Source organism: Aythya fuligula, chromosome 7 (assembly GCF_009819795.1).
Source record: "Aythya fuligula isolate bAytFul2 chromosome 7, bAytFul2.pri, whole genome shotgun sequence".
NCBI classification, from domain to species: Eukaryota; Metazoa; Chordata; class Aves; order Anseriformes; family Anatidae; genus Aythya; species Aythya fuligula.
The window spans coordinates 20,704,574-20,728,628 of NC_045565.1; the positions used below are offsets into that span (position 1 = coordinate 20,704,574).

The window sequence follows — 24,055 nt, forward strand, 5'->3', positions numbered from 1 at the left end:
CCATCATCAAACTTCTCTGGGTAGCTCCTGTCAAAGACGTCACCGAAGCGCGTCGCAGCCTGTGTGTGTCTGGCAGACTTGTGTTGTTGGCAGCCTTCTGCACCCTCTCCCTCGTGACAGACCCTGGGGACTTGCTGGCCTAAGAGCCAAAACGTCTCATTTTCAGGTCTGTCCTGCTATGGACACCACACCCGATCTGAATAAGAGCGAGAACTCTGCTCTGTGTGACTGGAGGTTCCTGATCTAAAAATATTTTAGTGATGTTTTGGATGGCTTGTGACAGGAATATAGATGTCCTAAATAAATGCTAATTTCCATGAGGACCTCTGTACCTATAGGTATCAGACAACCCAAGATCACTTTTAGTGCTGAGAGTTCTTCTGTTTCTCTACAGCATTCCCTATAATTTTGACTGGTTTCTTTTTCAGGCCAAACTGTGTAATACGGTGATTCACTCCAGAGTTCTGTGATAGCCTCAATATCCACAGAGAAGCTGAAGGGCATTTCAGCTTAGATGGCAGAAAGATTGATCCAGCTTACCCCTAGGTAAGAACTTCACACAAAAATACCTGATATTGTTCTTTAACGTACACCTGTAAAAGCAAAATGAATTAATTCATTTGGGTCAATACTAAAGAACCTAAATTGCAATGGGCCATTTTCAACCTTGTATTTGAGAAGAATAAAAGTGTGTATATATTTCTAGAGGCCTTTTATTTTGAGAATTGTGCTTGCTTTGAAGTAGGATATTTCCATTCTCGATGTTAAAAGTATGAGAGTAAGATCACACCATAATAAAAGCTGGCATTTCACATAGTTTCCAGAAAATACGGAGTATCTGCCTCAGAGACAGAAGCTATGATCACCTTCTATTTTTAGTTTACAATTCAAGAAATTAAGTAGAGGAACACTTTTTTTTTTTAACTAATTGTTAAAAACAAGGTAATCAGCATAGTAGCACTGTAAAATGAATGTGAAATCTATAGTTCTTTCTACATGTGGAAAGCAGCACAAGGGAGACCACCAGTTCTGACAATCAGTCATTCACATTTCCCACTGTTTTCCTCTATTGTAGCAAAATGTGAGAAGCTGCTCTCAAGGCCACACATACAATGGTCTTTATTGGTCTTTACTGAGGCATGATCAGCATCTATGCTGAAAGTGCCAGCTTCAAAGCAGTGTTACTTGATGACATCTGGCAGCCTGGCTTTGCTACAGATAGATTTATGAGCTGTGAAAGATGGTCAAATTAACATCTTCTGCATTCTTGATAGGATTAGGGTTTCTGGGACATGCAGCCATTTGCATATTGCCCTGACTTACCACTGACTGGTATTGTGTTCACAGCCCATTTTAACAGATTTTTGTAGGGGGCTTTCTCCCTTTACACCTTACCATTTTTCACTCACTGTTGGCAGTGACACAGATGTGTTGGTTTAATAGACCTAGCAGGAATCATACGTCTCAGTCTGACCTCTTCCTGTCAAAATCTTAATGTAAATCAGGGGCAGCAACAATTGCAGTAAACTCTTACCTTCACCTGGGGAAGGCTGTGCTTCACCTGGGATGAGCTTGCACACACATACCTGAATGACTAATGCATTTTTAGCAGCCATCAGGGGTGGGTAGAAGTGATGGTGGATGTAAAAAGGAGGCTTTGCAGCTTAGACGCACCCTATAGGCCCATGAAATATATGGCCAAGAAATGTTTTCAGCTGATCAAGATACTGGCAAAGAAGCTACAAACTCATGTCAGTGAGGCCATGATTTCTGTCATCACAGGAAAAAAAAATAATAAATAAATAAATAAAATAAAATGCTTCAATAGTCTAACTAGTTGAACATCTCGTCTGAGTGATCAATCTAGGTCAGAGAGAATCCTCTGGGACACATTAAAATTGATTCAAAAATAAATATTTTGTACTTCCTTTCTTCACACATTTTCTTCTTGGCTTGCAAAATTTTTTATGGATTAAGGACTGTCTCTACGCAGATGTATATAATTAATCCTAGGTGAGTCCTTCAGGTGCTGCTATACTACAAATAATAAGCAATAATCACAAGTCTTTCACCATGTAGACCCCAAGCACAACTTAGCTTCAGAGGCTTCTCTGCAGTTTCAGGCTTACTGCTACTATCTTTTATTTTCCAGGCAGTGTGTCAGTTCACCACTGAAAGACACAATCCAAATCCCATTTCTCTGACAAGTGTGGCATCAGCATTTCTGTGCTGCTGCTGGGGACAGCCTGGCATCCTCTTCATCCACTATAGAATGTGCATGTGGAATTTGGAAGATATGGTGGGTCACTTTAACTCTGCTGTATAATTTGCTGTACATGATGCTCCGGGATACACTGCCATTATCTAGTTTCAAATCACTCTTTCTTAAGACCAGGTTTAGGGAAAGATGAATGAATGGATCTTTGTGGACTCCTAATTGCATTCAGTTGCAAGAAATAAACAACTTATGCTGTAGACTCATAGCCATTTTCAGTGAAACTTCACCAGGCCTGTTGCTGAAAGCCACATTTGCCTGGCTTTGGACACTCACTTTGTTCCTGTGCGATCACCTCCCTGCTGCTAGGACCGCTGGGGAAACAGAGCCAGCTGAAAATGCCCTGCCCCAGCATGCTTTAACCTGGATTGCATCCCTGATCTTGTCTGTAATGAGGCTGCATAAACACTTGAACTGGCATTAAAAAATGGGTAATAGAAACAATGACAGGAGAAGGACAAGGCTGCCTCTTTCAGCCGCAAGGGCAGCTTCTGCATGGCGTAAGCAATGTTCCCTGGCCTTGGTTTGCTGGTGTGAGATGACCAGGTTAACTGCACGGGTACATGGTGAAGGGGATTTCTAAGGTGCATAGAAAAGATATGTTATCCAACAAATCACTACTTAAAATTCGCAAATAGTACTTTTATGTACTTCTTACCTGGAATACATAATAATAAAAATAAATCAGCTATTCATCTTCAGGAAATAGTGACTTTTACAAGCAACATCTTCTGATCTCCCTGCTCCATTTTTTACACTCACTTCCATTCTGATATAAAGTTAGATGATGTCTTCTCTCTAGAGCCAATTACTTTTGCTGGGAGTGATGCAAGACAAAAGTATTTTCATTAACCTTAGTTAGCTCTGCATTTCTAACAGGAAGTCTACTCTGCTCTAGCATCTTGGTTTAAGTAACTTGAAGGGATTTGGCATCTCTGCAACTCCCACCATGCTATTCAGTTGTGGGCAGAGCAACTAGAGAAAGGCAGAAATGTACACGGCCATCAGTCTCATTGCCTTGGGCAGCAAGGCGCATGAAGAAGGCCACAAAATGTCTGCACAAGAATGGCAGGTAAAGACACACAAAAAAGGCAGAGCAACCTGGATGATATTCTAGTGGTTGTGTACTCCTAGTTTTATGACATTATTTTGTTACTAATCTACATTCACTGCACAGGCATGTTAAAAGGAGGAGTGGGTAGCGTGGCTTGGCTGAGGGGCTCATATCTTGCTGGAAGCAGGCCAGGAAAGCTGCCAGCACCAGGTGATTTAGGCTATCCCTGCCAGCCCAGTGCTGACAGACAGGGTCAGCCCAAGGCCTCTTGGTGGCCCAGTGATGTGTTGTCCCCTCAGGTACACCCTGCTGGCCCTGGCCCTGGAGCTGCCTCGTCTCCCAGGGAAGAAAATGGGAGCCTTTATCTCCCTTAGATCTACAATAACTGCTTAAACCAAAGTGGTTTTTTTTGTTGTTTTCTGCTACTGTTCTGCTACATGACTATGGCACTGTCAAGCTCTTGGCTAAGATGAGTCCATTGCAACAAACTGTCGATGTTACCTCAGCTATTTACCATGGACCATAAACAATTTCCAAAGCTCCCAGAAGCTATTAAAATGCCGTTGATATGTACATCTCTGGGCCGCGGGAGCACGCTCATTGGCCCCTCACTGGGTGGGATGACATCAGGCCTCATTCTCAATAGGGCCTTCAGTTTGCCTAAATGTCTGCTGAGGGCTGTGAGAGAATAGAGCTGAGGGGAGAAAGCGTCCGCAGTACATGGTCTCAGATCCAATGAAAACACAGACAGCTTCAACTGGGGATAAAAGAACTTTAAAAAAAAGGAGAGAGAGACTGTAGTCTTGGAGCTGCTATTAACAGGAGATGAATCGCAAGAGACCATTTCATGCCGGGGTACTTTACAGAGCAGAATCCCTAAGAGCCATTAGCTCTCAGTGAGAGTCGTGTCGAAGCCCTTTGCTGTCAGGACAGAAGCATGCATATAAATTTTATACCATTTGTCTTTGAGCAGAGACAAAAGATCAGCTCAAAATCCTCAACATCTTGTCTCTACTAACATGAAATAATACGCTCTTGTGTGGCTGTCTTGTTACCTTTTTCCCATCAAGAGAATGCTAGTGATAAATTTATTCATGCTTTTGGAAGGTTTTGCTCTTATTTTTTTATTTTTAATTTTAAAGGAGAAAATACAAGAAGTCGAGGCTGTATTAATTTCTGTTTCTGTTCTTATTCCTGTGACAATCATGCAGCTGCTAAGGGTGGTGACTTCAGGAAGCATACAGTACTTTTTCAATTGAAAAGAAGCACAGCTTTAAAAAAGTCAGCCACTATGTTTTCTTCCCCTGCTTTTCATTAAACTAATTCAGAGGATGATGTCTCATTTATTTTCTATTTCCACATGCAATCTTAAAAAAAAAAAAAAAAGTATTTTTTGCTCTTTCTCAACCAACAATTCTAACCCTATAGACATTTTGGGACCTATGACCTTAACTTGCTCATGCAAAAAAGTCTGCTCAATCCAGTAGGTCCACTCAGACTAAATAGTGTCTCTAGATACAATTTGCAGTAAAGATCCTATACAACTTTTTTGTTGTTTTTTAAATTCATTGTGTGTGCTGAAGTAGATCAATTTTACAGTCTAGGGCTTGGATCTCTTTAATTGAAAAAAATCCGTTCTTTGTATTTTCTTTGTTAAAGAGATACTGTATTCCCCTTTGATAAATAGTTATTTTATCTTCAGTACTTTGTGAACGTGTAAGGAGAAATGATGAAATTCTATGTTCACAATAATTCTCATCAAACATTTTCTCATTTTATGACAGTTTAAATAGAAAATAATGTTATGTTAGAGTCTGAATTAATACTAAGAAGATTTACTTTACAAGGAATAATATTTTCTCTGAGAGACAAACATAACTCTTCTCTGGCTGATAAAATAGCTCTGCAGTGGTGCAAAATGGAAATAAAGTTAGAGCTATTGACTGCGATTCACTTATAACAAAACACTTCTGCATGACACAAAGCAAAACTGAGCAGGCTAGCTCTATATTCAGTATTCAATAATTTTACATGCTTATTTTTATATGTTTTCCTAGAGCAAATTATAAGACAGCCACTCGTGTGGCGATGGTCCTGTGCACCTCTAGTACCAACACAGCAAGCAGCAGAGCTCTCTATCCAGCACGCCACACACACTGGCAGTGAGGAGTCATGAAATGCATGCACCCATCCAGAATGCAAGGGCCAGCAGCAAGGACAGAGCTCTGAAACACATACATATATCATATCTCATATTCTTGCTGTCGAAGAAAGATCTGTGCTTTTCCCTGGTACTCTGAGACCACACGGGCTGTACTTCGGCACTTGTCCCCGCGGCTGGGCTGTGCAGGAGCCGGGGGGAGGCGCGGGGGGCTCTCCCGTGGGAAGGCTGGAGCCGACGGGTGAAATCACACCACGGCAGTCAGGCTGTGCTGCTATTCACAGCGGGAATGTGGGCTGAGTTGGGGCTGCTGCTTGCCGCCCCTCTCACGCCCTCGTCCCGCTTGGGGAAACGTGCATCATTAACCTTCTGAATGCTTGAAAAACACTGGGCAAAATATTTGCCTTCACAGCGGCCAATGCAGACTGTACGCATTGCACAAAGCAAGGCACATACCAAGTGAGGTTAAGCCCTAAAACTCGGAATTGTTTCTAATTCTGTCGATATCTTATACATGATTGTATTTAGAAAGAGCTCTCCCACTTGAGGAAAGAGTGTGAGGGCTGGGTGAGTTAATCTAAGCTCTGAAATACTGTATGGTTAAAAGCCTCTTTCATGTAACTGTGTTTATGAACTGAGCTCAGAATTCTTAAAAATCCAAATTATTACAAAGGAGAGTGTCTGGTGTTTGGCAAAACCACAAAGCCTGCCATTCTCTTGACTGCCTTGTTTTACAGTGGGTTTCAAAAAAGGGCTCACAGCACAGGGGAGTGCCTAGAATATGCTGGAATCACTTAAAGAAAATTCCCAAAGATTTAAGATTCCCTTATCAAATTTGCTTGCACTTAAATAGTTGTTTTTTGTTGATGTTTTGTTTTGTTTGGTTTGGTACTCTGCCTTATTCTTCTTTGTTAATGATTACTTTTAAATTGCACCACAAATCTCCAAAAACACAGCTTCCTTCCGTAGGATCCCCCCAGAACAGGTTGGTCTTAACCCCAGGTAGAAATCTTCAATGCCAAGTCATCAGATGCATCACCTTAGCCCAAAACACTGGCCTCATCTCCTTTTCCAAAACCCAGTTTCTCACAAATGACTGCAATAACTGAGACTTCTCCAGCCTAGCTGAGGCCTCAGTTTAATCAGGATCTGGATGAGGAAAGCAGACACATCTCCACACAGAGCAATCATGGCCTCTAGTGCTGGAGGCCACAGGCAGTGCTGAGGGGGTGCCGAAGGCTGGGCTGGGCCCTGCTGTGCCTGCCTGCCATGCTGGTGGTGCCAGGCCCGCCAGACTCATGGACACGGCAGCATACAGCATTAAGCTACCTTGTGGCAATGACCTTTGTGGCCTTACTGAGTTTCCATGAGCATATTTTAAGTTAAAATGTTGTGGGTGACGAGCGGTGTGGAAGTGGCCTCCAACACCACTGACTGGTGAGGGCCACAGTGTGAATTAATGTGGCTTTTTTTCAGGCATCCTCTTGACTGCAGACATCTCAGCTGCCACAGCAAATGCTGTGCTCCTGAGGCACTAGCTGCTAGGTACACTTTCGCATGGTCACACCTGTAAATAATGTCATCTTGCTCCTCGGGTACACCTCTCTGCTCCATCCTCCTCCTCTTTTCTGAAAATCAGGCACTTTCCACACCAACATGCCCTACGCGGAAACATGGAAAGGGTAATTCCAGCTGTGGTAGCTGTGTACCAGGACAAAGGAGCAAGCTGACCAAAGTTTGGGGCCTACAACCCACGGCCCTCACGGGAGCAGCCGCTACAGTCCTGGCTGCTGTCTGGAGCCAGGCACCATGTCTCTAGGCTATGGCTTCTGGCAGCCCCCAGCTTTGTCTGAGCTTTCATGGCCACCAAAGCTTCTGGGTGAAGAGCTCTGTGGCTCAGCCACTTCAAGGATTTTTTCCAAGCGACCTCCATAAACTGCTTCCCTCAGCACTGTGCTGGTGGTGGTGGCAGCCACCCTGTGCCACCACCATAGCATCATCGTTTGCCTGCTGGTACTGAGGCACCACAACCTCATGGCCTGTCAGCACTCCTTGTCTGGCTCAGTGTCTTTGAAATGGGTTGGGAAGAAGTGGGCAAGAGCAGGAACAAAGCTCTGGACAGTTTCTACAGGTCCTAAGTATGTGTCAAATGAGAAGGGGACAGAGAAAAGTAACTTGCAGAGTCAGTGTTGGCAAGGCAGATGTGGACAAGCGGGCCCAAGTGCCAGATTGCAGTAACTGGTGTGCTGGGGATGCACAGAAGCCAGTGCCTGTCAAGTCAAAACTGTAAGTATTTGAAATATGCATCTGACAACTCAATAACATTAAGGACAGTGTAGCATCTTAAATTTGCAATATGTACACTATATATTGCAGTATATTGTCATGCATTGGCTTATTTTAGTTTTCCTTTATAAACCAAGGACAGATGGATGGATGGATAGTACTGCAAAACAAGAGCTAGCGTTGTCCAGATAGGGCAGAGCACATTTTCCACCTTTCCTTTTGTGAATACTAGATTGTTCTCCCACCTCAATCTAGGCTTAATTCACAGGTGTCAAACTAACTTACAGAAATGGAAATGTTTTAAAGCAATCGACAACCATGATGAGCCCTAAAGCATCTGTCGCTGTGAATATCACCACTATGCAGAACATTCACAGATTCCTGTTCTTAGTTCAGATCTATTCAATTATTGCAGAAAGATTTATTTCATTTCCTGATTTTGTGATGTCACTTTATAGGAGTGATTGTTGTAAACGGCAAGACAGCTTACTGTCTCCTAGAGTAACATAGTATAAATGTCCCTTCAAAATCAGAAAGTGGTGAAAGAAAGATTGTTAGTTTGCTATTTAATAAGCTCAAGGGTTTGGTATGTGTAAAAAGCATAAGTAAAGCCAGCTGCATTAAAAATATGCCCAGATTCAGCATCATAATTTTTCTCCAAAGGAAAATCAAGCAGCAGTATTGCCAGCTCTTTAAATCCTGTTGGAAATTCTAGACACTAAGGTATTTGTTTTTATGGTCTCATAAATGGACGATGAACAGTGAATTCAAACTGTTTGCCACCTCTACTGAGAAGCCAAAGGAAAGAAACCATTTTTGATTGTGTGCAATATGGGACAAAGCTGATTTTTATTTTTTTTTCCGTGAAAGCTTGTGAAGAGTTGGAGCCCCCAAAATTCAAAATCCAGAAGCTAAAAACTCAAATGATTCGTTATTTTTAAAGATAGCTCACTATGTTCATTGACAGACAGATCTGTTATCCTGACAGGTTCAGCTGGCAACAACCCTGTAATGATAACACAACCTGCAGCTGCATGTGGGGAAGGTGCCCTCTCGTTAATGATGCCTGGAACCACCTGCCCCTGGGGGTGGAGAGTATATCAAGCCTGCGGGGGAGGTGGTCAGGGTTTGCTCTTTGCAGCCTGATTAGGCTGGTCCTTCTTACTGTAGGTACTGGATGGCTATGGAGTGCTGAAGAGGGAAGGATGAGATGATGGGAGGAGCCATCCAAGCAGGGAGTTGGATGATTGGTGATGGACTCCTACAGTTGCAATGGGAAAGCAGAGGTAAGGCTGGCTGCAGAGTGGAAGCCTGGGTAGGTTTGGGTGTCTGAATTAGATTGGGGTGTGTGTGTTTGTGTGTGACAAGCATGTGATGAAGCTGTTACAGGGCTAGAAAGAAACAGAATCACTTAGAGATTAAGTTCTTGGCTATAGTTTCTTCCTGTGTTTCCTTGGCTTAACTGATGGTGTCAACTGTCACCTTACCATGGAAGAGGATGAAAACACTGTGTTAGGAGGTAAAGAGCCACAGTTTCCCCCTTAAAAACAAATCTGAGGCTCAGACTGGTTTTCTAGCCTTTACTGTCTCTAATACCTAAAGTACAAAAGCTCAGTAACTGTTGCCATTCAACTCTAGGCATTGATGTTATTAACCACAGTAGATGCAATGAATACAGTCTCCTGAGTTGTTATAATTTCATTATTTGATGCAGAGTAGTGGGAATAATGTGGTGAAACTCTGAGCCAGGGGTCCTCTTCTTTCTCCTCCCTCTAGTGTTAATTGCTTGGAATTCCTAGCTGGGTTTTTGTAAAAGTATTGTGATGTGGATAAGCAGATCAGTTGCCATGGTGTTCCACCTTTGCATCTGACAGTGTGAAACCCAAGCTCTAAAGGCACTGCACAAAACTGTTGTACCAATGCCATGGAGGTAAAACTGTGTGTTATTGGAAGATACCATGTGCTGTTATGGCCAGCAGTCTGTTATATGGCTGTTTGTGTGTTATGCACATGAAGGAAAAGTGAGTTGTAACAAAAAAAAACTTTGTGCATGTCATGCATTGACAGTCAACCTTTTGCATAGTCCCACTAAGCATTCAAGCTACTTGCTGTAAAGGAGAATGCCTCGGCACCATGAGCTGTGTACAACTGCCTGGTCCTATTGTGAAAGCAATGGGGCAGATCCTTTTTGCCTCTTTATGTCCTTCTAACAGCCATCCCTGAAACCACATAGCCTGCAAGTGATCCCAGTTATGGGCAGGCACTTTGGGCTGTGTAGGACCACAGATGCCTAAATGCCTGGGGGGATAGGCTGAGGGCTGGTTTGCAGAGCAGGGTGTGCTGGTTGCTGCTCTCCTGAAGTCTTCACCCATGTTGTGACCACATTCAAGTAGATCTGTGGCTCTTGGTATTTTGAAGCAGATCTGGGGGCTGCAAATTTGTGATTCATCACCAATACTGCTGCTCTGTTAAACATGGAGGTTAATGGTGTAAAAGGGCTAAAGGACAGACTGCTGAGACACATGTGCTTACAGAGCCACTACATAAGCAGTTCTGTTTTGGTCCTTTTCTTAGCATCCTACCCTTTCCATGTGGCTTTCTTCAAGTAAGGTAAGTTGTAAATTGGGTTAGATGTTATATGAAGTGGCCATGTTTAGGACAAGTAAAAAGTAGCTGTCCTTGAATAACCTTTTTTGAATATTCTGTAGTAGACTGTAAAATATAATTTCAAAACCAATATTTAATATCTTTAGGTAGTATTTCATCAATCTCGAGTCTAATTGAATGCTTGTGTTGTGGATTTACATCAATGTAAGTGTTACGTGTTATCTTCCCAGTTTTTGAGCACCTGAGTTGTGAAGGCTGTAAGTCAGAAACTGCTTCTCTTGTCAGAGTTAAGTTCCACTTAAAATTGTTAAAATTCTGTCTTAGCTCATATCATGTCTGTAGATTGCTGTGCTCACCTGGGAGGTAGAATAACTTTGTCCTCAGAAAACTTGTCAGTGAAAGCCAAATTTTTACAACACATTGTCATTTCCCCTGTATGAAAAAGTCAAACTCTATAATCCAGCATGGTAAATAATGCTGCCATACAAATATATATATATGCCTAAACACTCATCTGTAATGCTAGAGTTTTGACAGAAGTGTGTTTTCCTGAGGCAAAGAGCTGGTCACAGTGACTGCTAACCTTGTAAACAAAATTTAAAAAAATAAAATTGCTGGCTGCTACTTCCAACCCAGCTGCTGTCCTAGGAGATACTTTAGGTTGGAAGGTGCTTCTTGACGTGACTGCTCCTTTGAGCATTGTTTGAAGGGGACTGGGTTTTATTTTTGATACTGCATAGTGTGCTTCACCCACAGCTTGTTTGTGTGCCTGCTAGGGACTTGATGTTTGATCATGGGTGAGCAGACCACGAGTGCTCAGCTGCTGCTGGGATATTGCTCCTCTATGCTCGGCCTGCTGATGCACTCCGTCCAAAACCTATTTCAAAGCAATCCCGATTTCAAAATGCTGTGTAATGCAGAAGCAATGTGAGAACAGCATTTCCCTCTAAGTGGGAATGTTGCTTTGGCTGTAGCTCATTAGCTAGGTAAAATACTCATTTTCAAGACAGTTTCTGTGAAACTCATCTGCTTCTCTGTCTCTTCACAGCTGTTTCCTCACCTAACCCTCACCATTCATGTTAACATTTGCTCTTTGCCTTCATCTACTCTGTGGAAACAGGATTGGGCTAACTTGTGAAATTTGTGTAAGAGAGGAAGCTTTCCTAGGACTACTTACTATCTTTATTTTGGTTTAAATGTCTAGTTTTCTAGTTGGTCAATTTCAGTGCAACTTTACCCTGTTACAGAAATTGTTCTGTGGGGAGGGAACAGCTGTTCTGGTGGCAATTTAAGTCAGGAAACATTGATGTCCTAAGCCACAAGGATGGTCCCTGGCTGCCCTCACCTCCTCAGGTGCTTGGCTGGCAGGTGCCCCTCAGCACCAGCAGGCTCTGCAGGGCTCCAGGGAGAAAAGAGGCGAGCTTCGAGAGTGGTACGAAAAAGTCAGCTTTTTATTAGGGGAGGGGGGGGAAAAAAAAAAGGCCAAAGGGGGAGAGGTGGCCTCAGACAAGTGCGGGCCGGCGGCTCAGCCCTGCCAGAAGCCGACGAAGAAGCTGCAGAGCGAGTGCCACCGCTGGGCGCAGTAGGTCTCCACCAGGCGCTCGGGGGGCTCGGCGGAGGCTGGGGGCGGCGGCGTGGGGCCGGGGTCGTGGCCGGGGCTGGGCAGCAGCAGCCGCAGCTGTGCCTCGGGGGGCGCCCGGCCGGGGCCGCATTGGCGAGGGCCGAGTGGGGCGCCCTCGGCGCAGGGCCGGCGGCGGCGGCGCAGGTGGGCTATGACCTGCCGCCAGTAGCGGCGGCTGCGGGCGCCGTAGGCGGGGCAGCGGCGGGGCTCCCCCCGGTACACGCAGCTCCGCGCCGCCCCGCCGCCCGCCGGCGGCCGGCAGCTAAGGCGCAGCTCGCTGGCCCCCGCCGCCCAGCGCAGCTCCCACTGGCAGCGGTGCCGCTCCGGCGTGGAGAAGCGCCCCGTCTGCGCCACCTCGCCCGGGCCGCCGCCCGCCGCCCCCAGCGCGGCCAGCAGGGCCAACGGGGCCAGCAGCGCCAGGGGCCGCCGCATCTCCTCGGCGCCGCGGGAGCCTCCTCCGGTGCCTGTGGGAAGGCAAAGCCAGCTCCGCACGAAGCCGCCGCTGCCCCATTCCCTCCCTCCTTCCCCGGGTTTCCCTGCTGCTCCACCCCCCCTTAGTCCCCCGCCGCAACTCACGGTGTGCGGCCGCAGCCTGCAGGTGCCCGGCCCCGGCGTGTGCGGCGGCGGGGCCGGCCCGGGGCTTATCAACGGCCGGGGGCTGCCCCCACCGACGCCCCTCCCCGGTGTGGGGCACAGCGCTGGGTGTTCCTCACCCCGGCCGCACCCCGCGGGGCGCTCCGTGCCCTGGCGGCACCGGAGGGAGGGAGGAAGGGGGGGGGGGGCTTGGCATCCCCCCGCCTTGTTCGGGGAAGCCGCAGACGGGGCTGGCCTCGGGGGGAGCGGGGGAACCGGCCCGATAATGGTGGCTCTGTCGGCAGCCTCGCTCCGGAAAGGGACTTCTGTTTTCTCCTTTGGAGTTCATGGGGTTAGAATCGGGGTAAAGGGAAAAGGGTTCTCACTTCAGAAGGTAGATACCGGTGTGGGTAATTTTGGGGTGGTTGCTTTTTTTTTTTTTTTTTTTTTTTTAAGGTGGAGGCAGGATTCTAATGGGGGCATGAGCTTGGTGTTAGCGCATGCTTAGGGATGCAAGATCAGCCACCGCTTTTAGAAACCTCTGGTCGGAATTAAGCTCTTAAAGTCCCCACGTGCTTAGGTTTCTGAGTGATGTACCCTTCGCATCTGCTCCAAACTCCGATTTCCCATTCCGACCCTCTCCCTAAGATCAGGACGAGCCCGCAGCCCGCTGTCGGCAAAGAGCTCGGCCCTGCACGGCACCGCACGATGGGGATGCTCCTTGTCTAAGGCACTTACAAGAGATCTCCGGGCTGCCAGCTCGTGAAAGGATCACTACTGGCTGCGCATAGACCCACGCATCCCTGCGTATGTCGGCGTGGCGATATGTCGCGCCGCGACAGCACTGCGGCTGTCCCGGAGCAGGCGGATTTACGCGGAGCCCGGCCCCGTCCCAACTGTGCCCGCAGCCCCCGACGGCTCCTGAGGCCCGAGGGGGACACCCAGCGGCTCGGCTCCGCGCGGCACCCGTTGTTGGCAGAGCAGAAGGCTGAAACGTGTTGCGGTAATGAAGACTGCCTGGGAGTGGGACGCCTGCTTTCGGCTTTATTCCTGTCACTTCGCCTTTACGGTGACTTTTTTAAACATCCCCCACGGTTACAGTAGGTATCTTTTGGGGAGACATCTGTGACTGCAGCCACAATGGAGTGGGTGCTTAGTTGGATGAGAGGCAGAGTGTCATGAGAAGGAAACAGAGCCTGGGCAACAAGCCATAGGAGAGGTTTTGTGACCAAGAATCTGAAGTAGAAACAGGTACCTCCTTCTGTCCTGGAGTTAAGTACTTAACTACTTCTCAAGGACAAGGCTGAGCTGGCTGTTAGCTGTGTGTGGCTCTCCAGCTGGAATGCTGGATCGTGTAAATCCCTTTCATGGGTACTGTGGACTTCCTATGGCTGCAGGAGGGATCTTGGCATCTAACCTAGGGATGTGGAAGCACCATAATGAAGTGCATTGTGACTTGTAAGACCCTCTGTGGCTCCAGTGAGCATAAGAGAGATCATGTGCCTTAGCTTATTAGTCCACCAAACCCCAGTGTTGCATTCAGATTAAGGTCTGGCCACCTGTAATCACTACATACTATTTCACCGAGCATCTTGTCTGCTTCCTGCATTCTTGTACACATTTGTGCAATGGTGAAATGGAGTTGCCTGTTTAAGATCACTTAAGGCAGGTTCTCTTAGGCTTATCACATTTGGAGGGAAATGTTACTGTATTTTAATGAATGTTTTACTGGTGCATTTTTTTCAGAAAAGTGGGTGGTATAAAGAATGGTGATGATTCATCAACCTAAATATACAATATTAACATAGCTGTATTTAACCTACTTGTCTGAACTATCAGTTTTTAATATTTTTTTTTTTTTTACTACTGGCTCAAGAGAATAAAATAATATTTAATGTGGTAATAAACATTGGCTACAATGAGGTAGACTGGTCTTCTCAAATACCTGGTTCTGTTCAGGGCAAGCCCAGCTCTGCATAGTATAAAAGATAAGAAATGGTGGCTGAACAGCCACAAAGAGACAGATTCTGGGATTTCTTCATGAAGAAATTGAGGAATGTGGTGTTGCCCCCAGTTCATTTGCCTGAACAAAGGTGTTCCACGTTTTTACCATCTTTTGTCTCTCACTCCCTGCAGGTCTTCTCACAATCTCATCTGAGTCATTCAACAAACCAATGCTTTGTTTTTTCAAACAAATATTTATGGTTTGTTGTTCTTCGTAGTGCTTCCATTGCTGCAGAGCAGTTGGTTTGTTCTCTGCATCCTATACGTTCCCTCCTTGCTTTGACATTCTCCTCAGACTTTGTTGTACTTTTGATAAGAGATATAACTACATTGCAATTTTTCAAAGCATATGATTTTTCTCATTATAGCCCTACCCATTTCATTTTTTTTAATCTGCCTTTGAGGATGCTTCTTTTTTGGTTATATGAAAGTGAAGGTTATCGTGCTTACTGTAAGTTTTCCTCTCCAAAAAAAGTGAAGTCTTTTTGTTTGTTTTTTTTTAAATGTATGTGTCCTACCTTCATTCTTCATTCCACAGTTAGTGGACTGACACATGCATTGGCAACGCCCCTTGTTGAGCTCGATATGAGGTCTGCTAAAACACCTCTACTGCTCCAGGCTTTCAGCTGATCAAAAATTGAAGTCATGTGAAAGGGTGACCTTCAGCTTTGCCTTCTCCATTATTTAAGTTGGTTCAAAGTAAATCATTCTGCCCTCTAATAGTGAAGGAAGTCACAGAAGTAATTGATTTCTAGTACTGCTTAACAGAGGGCTTCATTTGAATGCCAAAAAAGAAAAAAGCACATTTTTTTTCAAAGAATTTATATCTGGTCATTCTTGTATTCATTTAAAGAAGCAGAAAATGCACTCGTTGTAGCAACATACAGATATATATACACTGTAAGTCAAGAACCCATACAAGTGCTATAGAATAAAAATTAGTTGCCTTCTTAAATTTAGCAGTTTATTTTTGGGGAAAAAAAAAATCTGAATGTTTCTAGAAATATCAAGTGGCTTTTCTAACTTAAATACATCTGGAGACCATTTCTTTGGCATCTTTCACAGTGTGTCAGAGATGTGCTATGAAAAAAATATTTATTTTCATCATTTAAATGAGAAGAATTCAAGAATAAAAAGGGGGGGACGAAGAGCTAAAATGATGCAGGACATCATGGATAACGTTCTCTGTCATCACAGTAGAGTACAACAGCTGAAACTGGAGTAAGACTTTTGGTTTATTCAGAGCTTAATCCTTTTACTGAACTGCCAACAACCTGAAGGCTGGAGACTGGTTTTCCACGATGTGAGCTGATTTGAAGGCTATTACAAGGAAGAGTAAACATTAAGAGATAATTATGAAAGAAAACCCCATCTTCTAGATACATGACTTCTGCCTTTCTCACCTCAAAAAACAAACAAACAAAAAAAAACACCCAACCACCTCGACTGTAGAATGGTGTGTTTTTGATGTTTATAGTGTGGTTTTACCTAAAGAACTGAAGCAATGGGAGAATGCTGGTATATTATGCACTAGCAAAAAATGGAGTTGGCCCTGTACTATAAATTAGTGAGTTTTATGGAGCAGGAATACGCAGGCGATAGAAGTCCATGTCAACTGCTCTTGTATTACAAAATTAAAACAGTTCGATAGTGTTTAATAGAACTGTAATATGAATAAAATAAGAATTAAAAAAAAAAATACAACTAACAAGGAAACATCAAGGACAGACGTGCTTAAAAGGAGAAGAACCCACTGCACACTGCTCAGCTGTTTTTGTATGTTCTTGCTGGTGTATTTGCCTTGATGCTATATTGGCCACTGTTTCTGAAAAGGTATATTTTAGTTTGATACAAATGTGTGTCCTGTTTACTAAGTGTTTGCTTCAAGAATAGTTTGCAAAATATTTTTCCTTGATTCTGGAGTAATATGCCACAAAGAGTCTTTTTGTTCATTATGACACCTGGTATCCCTTGCCCAGAGTTGGTCTTCTGCCTCTGAAATCTTGTAGCCCAAGCCAGAATGCAATGCTGGTGAGGAAAAACTGTTTTGCTGAAGCCATACTACAATGAGTGTTTCCTGAAATGCTTATAGTTTTTTGGAGGTCCACCTAGCTATGCAGAATATTTGTTTGAACTATTGCTGTGGGTGTAAAAGGCTTAATAGTGGGAGCTGTTGTAATGGAAAGCTTTCTGGGTTATGATAGCACAGCTGTTCTCTCTTTTAAGCTCTTAAAAAGCTTTAGACTGAAGGCTGGCAGCACACCAAGGAGACATTATCAGTCTGATACTACTGTAATTTGTAGTTTGGAAGCACAGGGTAATGGACTACATGATGTGCTTGCTTAGAGTGAAAATATGGTTATTAATTACCATTATCAATTTATTAGCACAATTGAGCTTGACAGCACTAATATTCTACTATTAATCCGAAACATAAGAGACAAATATCTAATTACTGGTTTGCTGTCTTGAACCCCAGCTCTGTTAGCTATCTGCCTCCCTCTGTTAAGAAATGCATACCAAGAACATTTTCCATGATAACGCCTCTGGTGACTATATTACTGATTCAGTCATTAGTGAACTCCCTGTGCTTTCTTATTTTATGCATTTATTCAAATTACTTTGTAAAACTGATAGTTCTTTGCACTTTGATTTTTATTTCCCAAAATCTACATGGAATATTAGAGAGACTTTTAAGATTGATCATCAAATAAAGGATAAATCCAGCTGTGCATAGGTAGTAATTACCTTGTCATATTTTTTCAGTATGATTTCTAACTGATTAATTCTGCTTTATCAACAGCAAAAATGTCAATAGGTGTGCAAAACTGGATTACATTGTCCCATGTTTCTAACCTGCATCACTGTTTTTCCCTTCAGGTAGTCAGTCTTGGGAGTTTCTCATCCTGAAGTAGGTATCTTCGCTTCATTCAGTAAATTGCTCTAGACACCATTTGATTGCTTGTCCTAGATCTCCCCTGACAACTGACCTACAAGTAAATACCTCTTTATTATAGACGTAGAACACAAATCAAGATGAATCCTTCTCTTAGTGATCTCCAAAGTCTTTGTATCAAACCCTTCAGTGTCATCTGTGTGCTGCTTAGATTTCGTAAAGGTGAAATCAGGTGGGCATGACTCAATCTGTGTCAAGATGCTACCTAGCTAATGGGTAGTGTCACTTCTGGGTTTCCCATTTCTGCAAATAACTATGCCTTTAATCTGATGTGGCTTCTAGTGAGAACTATAAAATTCCTGATGCATCACTAGGAATCAATGTATGTACCACCTAGTTAGTCCTCAGACTGGTCACACTTGGAATGAAGTAAAATCCTTGGAGTTATCTACTTTGCCAGAAGCCTAGGATACCACGAGAGCAATTTCTCAGATGTGAGAGCGTCATCTCTGGGTACTGCATTTAAACTAGTAGAGCTTCAGTGATGTTGGCTGAGACTGTCAGCCAACTCAGCTACTCAGCTGGTAGCAGCTGAGAATATGTTTCATACTGGAAGAAAATGGCAAGTCCTTAAAGTGCCATTTAACAAATCACCTAGCCTTTTCATTCTTTTCAAAGATTTTCAAGTATAACTTGTCTGCTGACTGGATGACATGCAAGTCCCAGCATAAAAATAACACTTTTATAGTTGGTTTTCAAACAGAAGGTGAGTATGAAATTCCTTCTCCAAGTGTTTGCGTAAGTAAAGCTTGGATGTCCTGGGAAAAAGAATACAAAAAAGGGAAAACTGTTCAGGAAGCAAACTTATTCGCAGGTAGCATGTCATTCTCTCACAAGTAATTTGGTACTGCAACTGCCAATGGGCAAGTCATATATTTCAGTGGTAAAATCCAGCTTTTTTTCCTTTAAAGAAAAACTTTACTAAATAGTAGTGACATTTTTTTTATCCCTGCTGTGGAAAGGCCCTTTGGGAACAGAAATGTTGCAACCCCTTTAGTGTTTCTTAAGCCAGACTGACTTTTCAATTCTCACCATATTTTCCAAGCTGAAGTCAGAAACAAAATCAAATTAAAGTGCAGCTGTCACCTTTCTTAGAGTGAAGAGATTATATTAAATATAAGTATGATTAACATCCAGTGAAAACAAAGTTGAAAAAAATGCCAGAGCTGAGCCTGGGAGTGCCTGTGTTCTGGTAAAAATGAAGTCAAGTGATCCACCATGGCACCTGTATGGTTTAAAATTAGATAATGGTAGTCAAAGGCATCTTGCTTGAATGCTAAATAATCACCTCATTAATCATTCAGATGGTGTACTTTCATTCATTATCCCTTGCTTGAATCATTATGAAAGTTATTTTTTTTGTGGAAGAGAAGATATAAAAGTAAATCCGGATCTTTCTATGAAACATATGTTTAGAAGAAAATTTAATTTCTATTAGGAAAGCTCTGGAAGTCTTTCCATCTGTGCCAAATGGCAGAAATAATCTGCTTGAAACTGCGGAAGCCATTCTTTCCCTGCCTGCAGACACCAGTCAGGGTACAGAAATGCTTGTCAGATCCATGGGCACATCCCAGCCCCAGCTGCTGTACCAGTCCCATCTATCAGCTCAGGAGTATGAGCAGTTACCGGTCTGAGGCAGTCTGGCTGCAGCACCAAGGCAGATGCATTTAAAAACATTAATTTACAAATATTTTGGAAAATTATTTTTGAGAAATGGCAAACAGCAGAATGGAACAAGAAAAGGGTGAAGGATGAAGAACCAGTTCGTATTCTTTGCCTGCACTGTGAGCGTTTCTGCAATTTCCCTATCCAGAAGACTCATCAAAAGCTATTAACGTGGAATAGACAGAGCTGGAGCAAAGTTTCTGTACTTTTCAGATTTTTGTCTTTTATTACGATGTTTTCACTTAATTGCCTTTGCTTATACCAAAGAAAAATGATTTAATCATATATATAATTTAAGCTTCCCTGTTGTGAAAGTTCTACCTCTGTATATTGCAATACCTTTGTAACAATGGGGTCTGGTGTATTATAGGCACAGAAATAGATTTTATTGCCTTGTGCCAAGCTTCTAAAGATATGTCACAAACAAAGCTGTACAGAAGGATAAAATGCTGTCTGTGGGGATGAAATCTGTCATTGTTCTTCCTCAAATAATTTTGAAACAGTGCCAGAGCACAAACACATCGTCCACTAGTGACCTTTGTTGATTTGAAATTTGCTAATCTGAAAGTGCTTACCTAATCTTGAGCCTGGTCTTTAGAACTCACGCTGTCAGGATATTTCAATGCCATTGGAAAATAGTGCACATACTGTGACACCTCCAGTCTCACCCAAATCGTCTCGCCTTTGCTGATCATCTGGAAGAATAGATAGCAGTGAGAAATGAGACACTTTAGAATTGGATCTCTTTCTAGTGAGGTAATAAAGTAGGAAGGGACTTTTTGCTGCAGCAATATAAAGCTTCCAGCTGTAGCTCTGCAAACTTGCAATGTCCTAAATATTTATTTGGTGAATGTTATTTTCTTCTGGTTGTGGGTTTATTCTTTGTGCAGTCTTTCTTATTGAGCATTAAAAGTCACTTATGATTAAAGGCTGTTTTAGCATGAAGACTGGTGATATGTATGAAATGCCGGTTCTTGGGTGTCAGCCCTGAGCTTCCAGGTGTGCAGCTCTCACATACCCCAAGTACAGTTCCTGTCTTGGGACTGTTAGCAGACCTTTTCTTGCACAGGCTTTGCTGGAGAGCCAGGATCACTGCTGGTTGCAGAAGCGAATCAGCAAGTATGGCTGCAAATGAAGTGACGTGCCCCAGGCTGCAGCAAGGTCAGTCTTGTTCTGCAGGAGGGTGCTCGTGTCCTGCCTGTGAACTCTTCCACAGCTTTTCCTCTCAGCTCTGACATACATGTGGCATGTGACTTGTGTGTCAAGGAGACTGGCCACCAGGATGTTACCAGTGTTCTTCAGTTGTGTGATTGTTTGGTTGCTGAAACCATCGTGATGAGCATTAGGGAGCATCTTCATGGGGGATTTGCTAGGGATCCATTTGCTTGTATGTAGTACATCAGCATATCTTTGTTGACAGCATTTAAACAGTGTGATGCTTTTTTTTCTTTCAGCACCTGCTTAAATACAATTCTTATTCACAGGTTTTGGATGGAGGAGCTCTGTTGCAGCCAGAGGATTCAAATTTTAGTGGAATAGCTGTAAAAAAAAGATGTCAGGGTAACTTTCATTCAAGAACTGGCACAAAACTGTTACAGCATACCTTTTGGGGAGAAGCTGTGAGAAAAGCAAGAAAACAAATCCACCAAAACATTAATAGGAGCTATCACTCATGAAAGGCGATGCAAGCCCTTCTTTGAATTCTTCTTGGGCTATGGATCAGAATGTCTTTTGTTTTTCACTAGCAGTAATTTTACCCCAGAAAGATAGATATAATTTTTGTTAATCACGGAAGTCATTGGGAATCTAGTTTCCTTTACGTTGTGGTAGTTTGACATCTGAGCAAATTCAAATGAGTTTAGTTACTGTTCATGGGAAAGTCATCACAAGATTTGAGCCCATAAAACAATGCACGTAAAACTATGTTCAGTTAGTTCAGATCTAAATATAAAAGGAGTAAGATCGTTTTGTGTTCTCGCTGAGGGCAGGCACAAAGATAAACTGAACTGATTTAAAAATACATGAAAATTCGAACTGCAATAAAAATCTCTGAAAATTATCTTTAAAGAGAAAGGGGAACCTAGCAACAGCTTCTGCAGATTTTAAAAATGAAATGCCTTCTCACTACCTAAATTAAAATAAAACTGGCCCAAGATGGATCTCTTTTTTTTTTTTTTCTAGTTGAAGATAAACCTGCTGGTTTCAGTGGAGCTATTCATGTGGAGAAATGTGATTTTTACAATAACACATTTTCTCCAGTCTCTTTATTCACTTTACACTACGCACTTATAAAGATCCTGCAGACCTGTCCACATTTCATTTAATATTTTATATAGATAATTAGCGTAGAAGATGTGAAATCTGGGTATAGGCCAGATTCACTGGGTTTTCTGTAATGTCTTGAATGATAGTAGTTAGGAAAAACACCTTTTAATGTCTTTTAATGTATTTGTACCTGCTATTTCTTTGGTGTAAATTTAAGAGAAATAAAATCTTGAGGGGTAGCCACTACCCGGGGGTATGTCCTGCTGCATGTCTGTTAGCAGGAGGAAAGGTGAGAGGATTCAGAAAATTGAGTCAAATTATAACAGTGGGGTTGATGGAGTTGGGGGCTTTGTGGAGGGAGTCATGTAACTGTGGGGATGAAACCAGAGTCATCCAGTACACATCAGAGTCTAGGCAGATGGTGCTTAAGACCTGAAAAGCCACTTCAGAATGCCCCCCCTCCCCCAATTGAGGAAACAGCAGTTTATGAAAAATACAGATTTTTTTTTCACTTTTCTTTTAACTGAGAAATACTCAACTGATTGAATTGTACTTAATATGGTGTGTGTAGGTGCAGCATCTGAAATCCAACACAGGAGGCATGATTTTGGCAAAAGCAAAACAACAGATGCTTGTGACAAGTGCGTTGTATAACAGATTTCTCTTGCAACCTAGGTCAGCTGTTTTTCACCAAGATTGAGTTTAACTGAAATGTTTAGTATTAGATAAAATATATATTCATATACAGTTGAGGTATGATCTTGGCTTCCTTTACATTGATATTTCCACTGAATTCAGCATTTGTTAAAGTTACAGCTAATTATAACCTTGTGGACAATAATTGTTTTACTTACACCAACTGTATATAATAGCTACTAAATCAGAGCTATTTAATTTTCTTTAATTGTACATATATTTAGGGGAACATTCTAAAGACAGGTGCAATATTTATTATGTATTCAACTCAGCAAAACAACTGCAATTAAGGAAGAAATAAAAGGAGGAGGGGGAGGGAAGACTAATTTTGGAAAAACATCTCCTCCAATAGCTTGGAAATACTTCTTGCAATATGTTAAGGCTAATATAACTGTCACAGCCTTCTGTGGAGCACCCTGCATGAAAACATCCAAGTGTAAAAATTGAAAAGCTCATGTAAATGTCAATCTGAATATGTGACTCTACAGTTTTTTGCTGTATGAAGTAGCTGCTTAGACTTTAGATGGTGAAATCGTGTCTTATTTTGGTGGTGGTTTTCTTTTGATTTTCTGTTGTCCTGCTTTGCTTGTTATACAACAATGTAGCAATATGCTGTGGGAAGAGTTAGAGCTGGACACCTGCAATATCCATGCTTCTGTGTGCATTTGGGAAGGAGAAAGGTGATGGGTGTGGGTTTTAGTCCCTTCTAGCTCCTGGAGCTGGTGTGCATAGAGGCAGTGCTGCAGCTGGAATGTGCTTCTTAGTCAATGACAATCTCAAAGTTCATGCATAAAGCAAAATAGTGCTACAAAAATGAGATGACAGACAAAAGATGAGCTGTAAAAACAACACAAATGTAAGCATAATGTCAAGTGTGTGCACGTGTTGTAGTTAATCGTTTAAAAGCATTGCTTTGAAAACAGGAATAAACTTTGTCGCAATGCGGTGTTCAAGTGCATCTTTCTTGTGACCTCCTGGTACCACTGCAGAGGGGCTGGGTGTAACTGTGGAGGCACTGGCTTGGTTTTAGAAGCAGCAACCTGATGGCTGGTTACTGAAGCCCATCACCTGGAGACTCTGCCATGCAGGGGTATGGGAACCAGCCTTGGTCTTCCCTCAGAAGAGTCCTCTTCATCTCTCTGTGTTTATCTCCCTGCTCTTATCTTAAGCCTTGGGGCTTAAGTTTCCTTTCCCTTGAAGAACATGGTTTCCGTTTTAGCCTGGTTTCAAAGACTCTGCCTCTGTTTACCCCTGTCTTTACCTCTTAAACTCAATAAGCAGTTCAGAGAAATTTGACAGCAGAGAGAAGATTTCAGCTGAATACACATATCTAAGCTGAGGCAGGGGAAATTTAGGCTTGACATCAGGAGGGGGTTCTTCACAGAGAGGGTGGTTGCACACTGGAACAGGCTCCCCAGGGAAGTGGTCACTGCACCAAGCCTGTCTGAATTTAAGAAGAGATTGGACTGTGCACTTAGTCACATGGTCTGAACTTTTGGGTAGACCTGTGCGGCGTCAAGAGTTGGACTTGATGATCCTTAAGGGTCCCTTCCAACTCAGGATATTCTATGATTCTATGATCTACAGCCACCAGAGTGGGGTACGCAGATATTATCTCATATGTGCAATGTGGCAGTGAGGAAGGAGGGCTGCAGGGTAGGCTTTTAATTGACCCCAAGGAGTTAGTATTCATCTCAGCTGGGTGACAAAGAAGTAGGAGCTCCCAGGAGGTGGTGTTGGTTAAAGCCCTGCAATGTATACTTTGCTGAACTGGAACATGTTTTGATAACTATGTTTAGACATTGGCTAATAAGAGTGTTTAGATAGGGTATTTGTCAGGTTGGACTGTTTTAACACCAAGGATATTTAAAAGCTATTTTTTAGGTCATTGA

The 24,055-nt window shown here is 43.0% G+C and overlaps 1 protein-coding gene across 1 annotated transcript; it reads right to left on the reverse strand.

The window, feature by feature from the left end:
• Positions 1-11,908: 11,908 nt before the first annotated feature.
• On the reverse strand, positions 11,909-12,436 carry FGFBP3 (fibroblast growth factor binding protein 3). The gene has a single exon (XM_032191184.1). It carries the CDS (start codon positions 12,434-12,436, stop codon positions 11,909-11,911), a length of 528 nt encoding a protein of 175 aa, XP_032047075.1.
• Between the last annotated feature and the right edge of the window lie 11,619 nt (positions 12,437-24,055).

Coding starts and splice junctions, on each gene's coding strand:
- FGFBP3 (XM_032191184.1), bottom strand. CDS start 12,436: ATGCGGCGGCCCCTGGCGCTGCTGGCCCCGTTGGCCCTGCTGGCCGCG.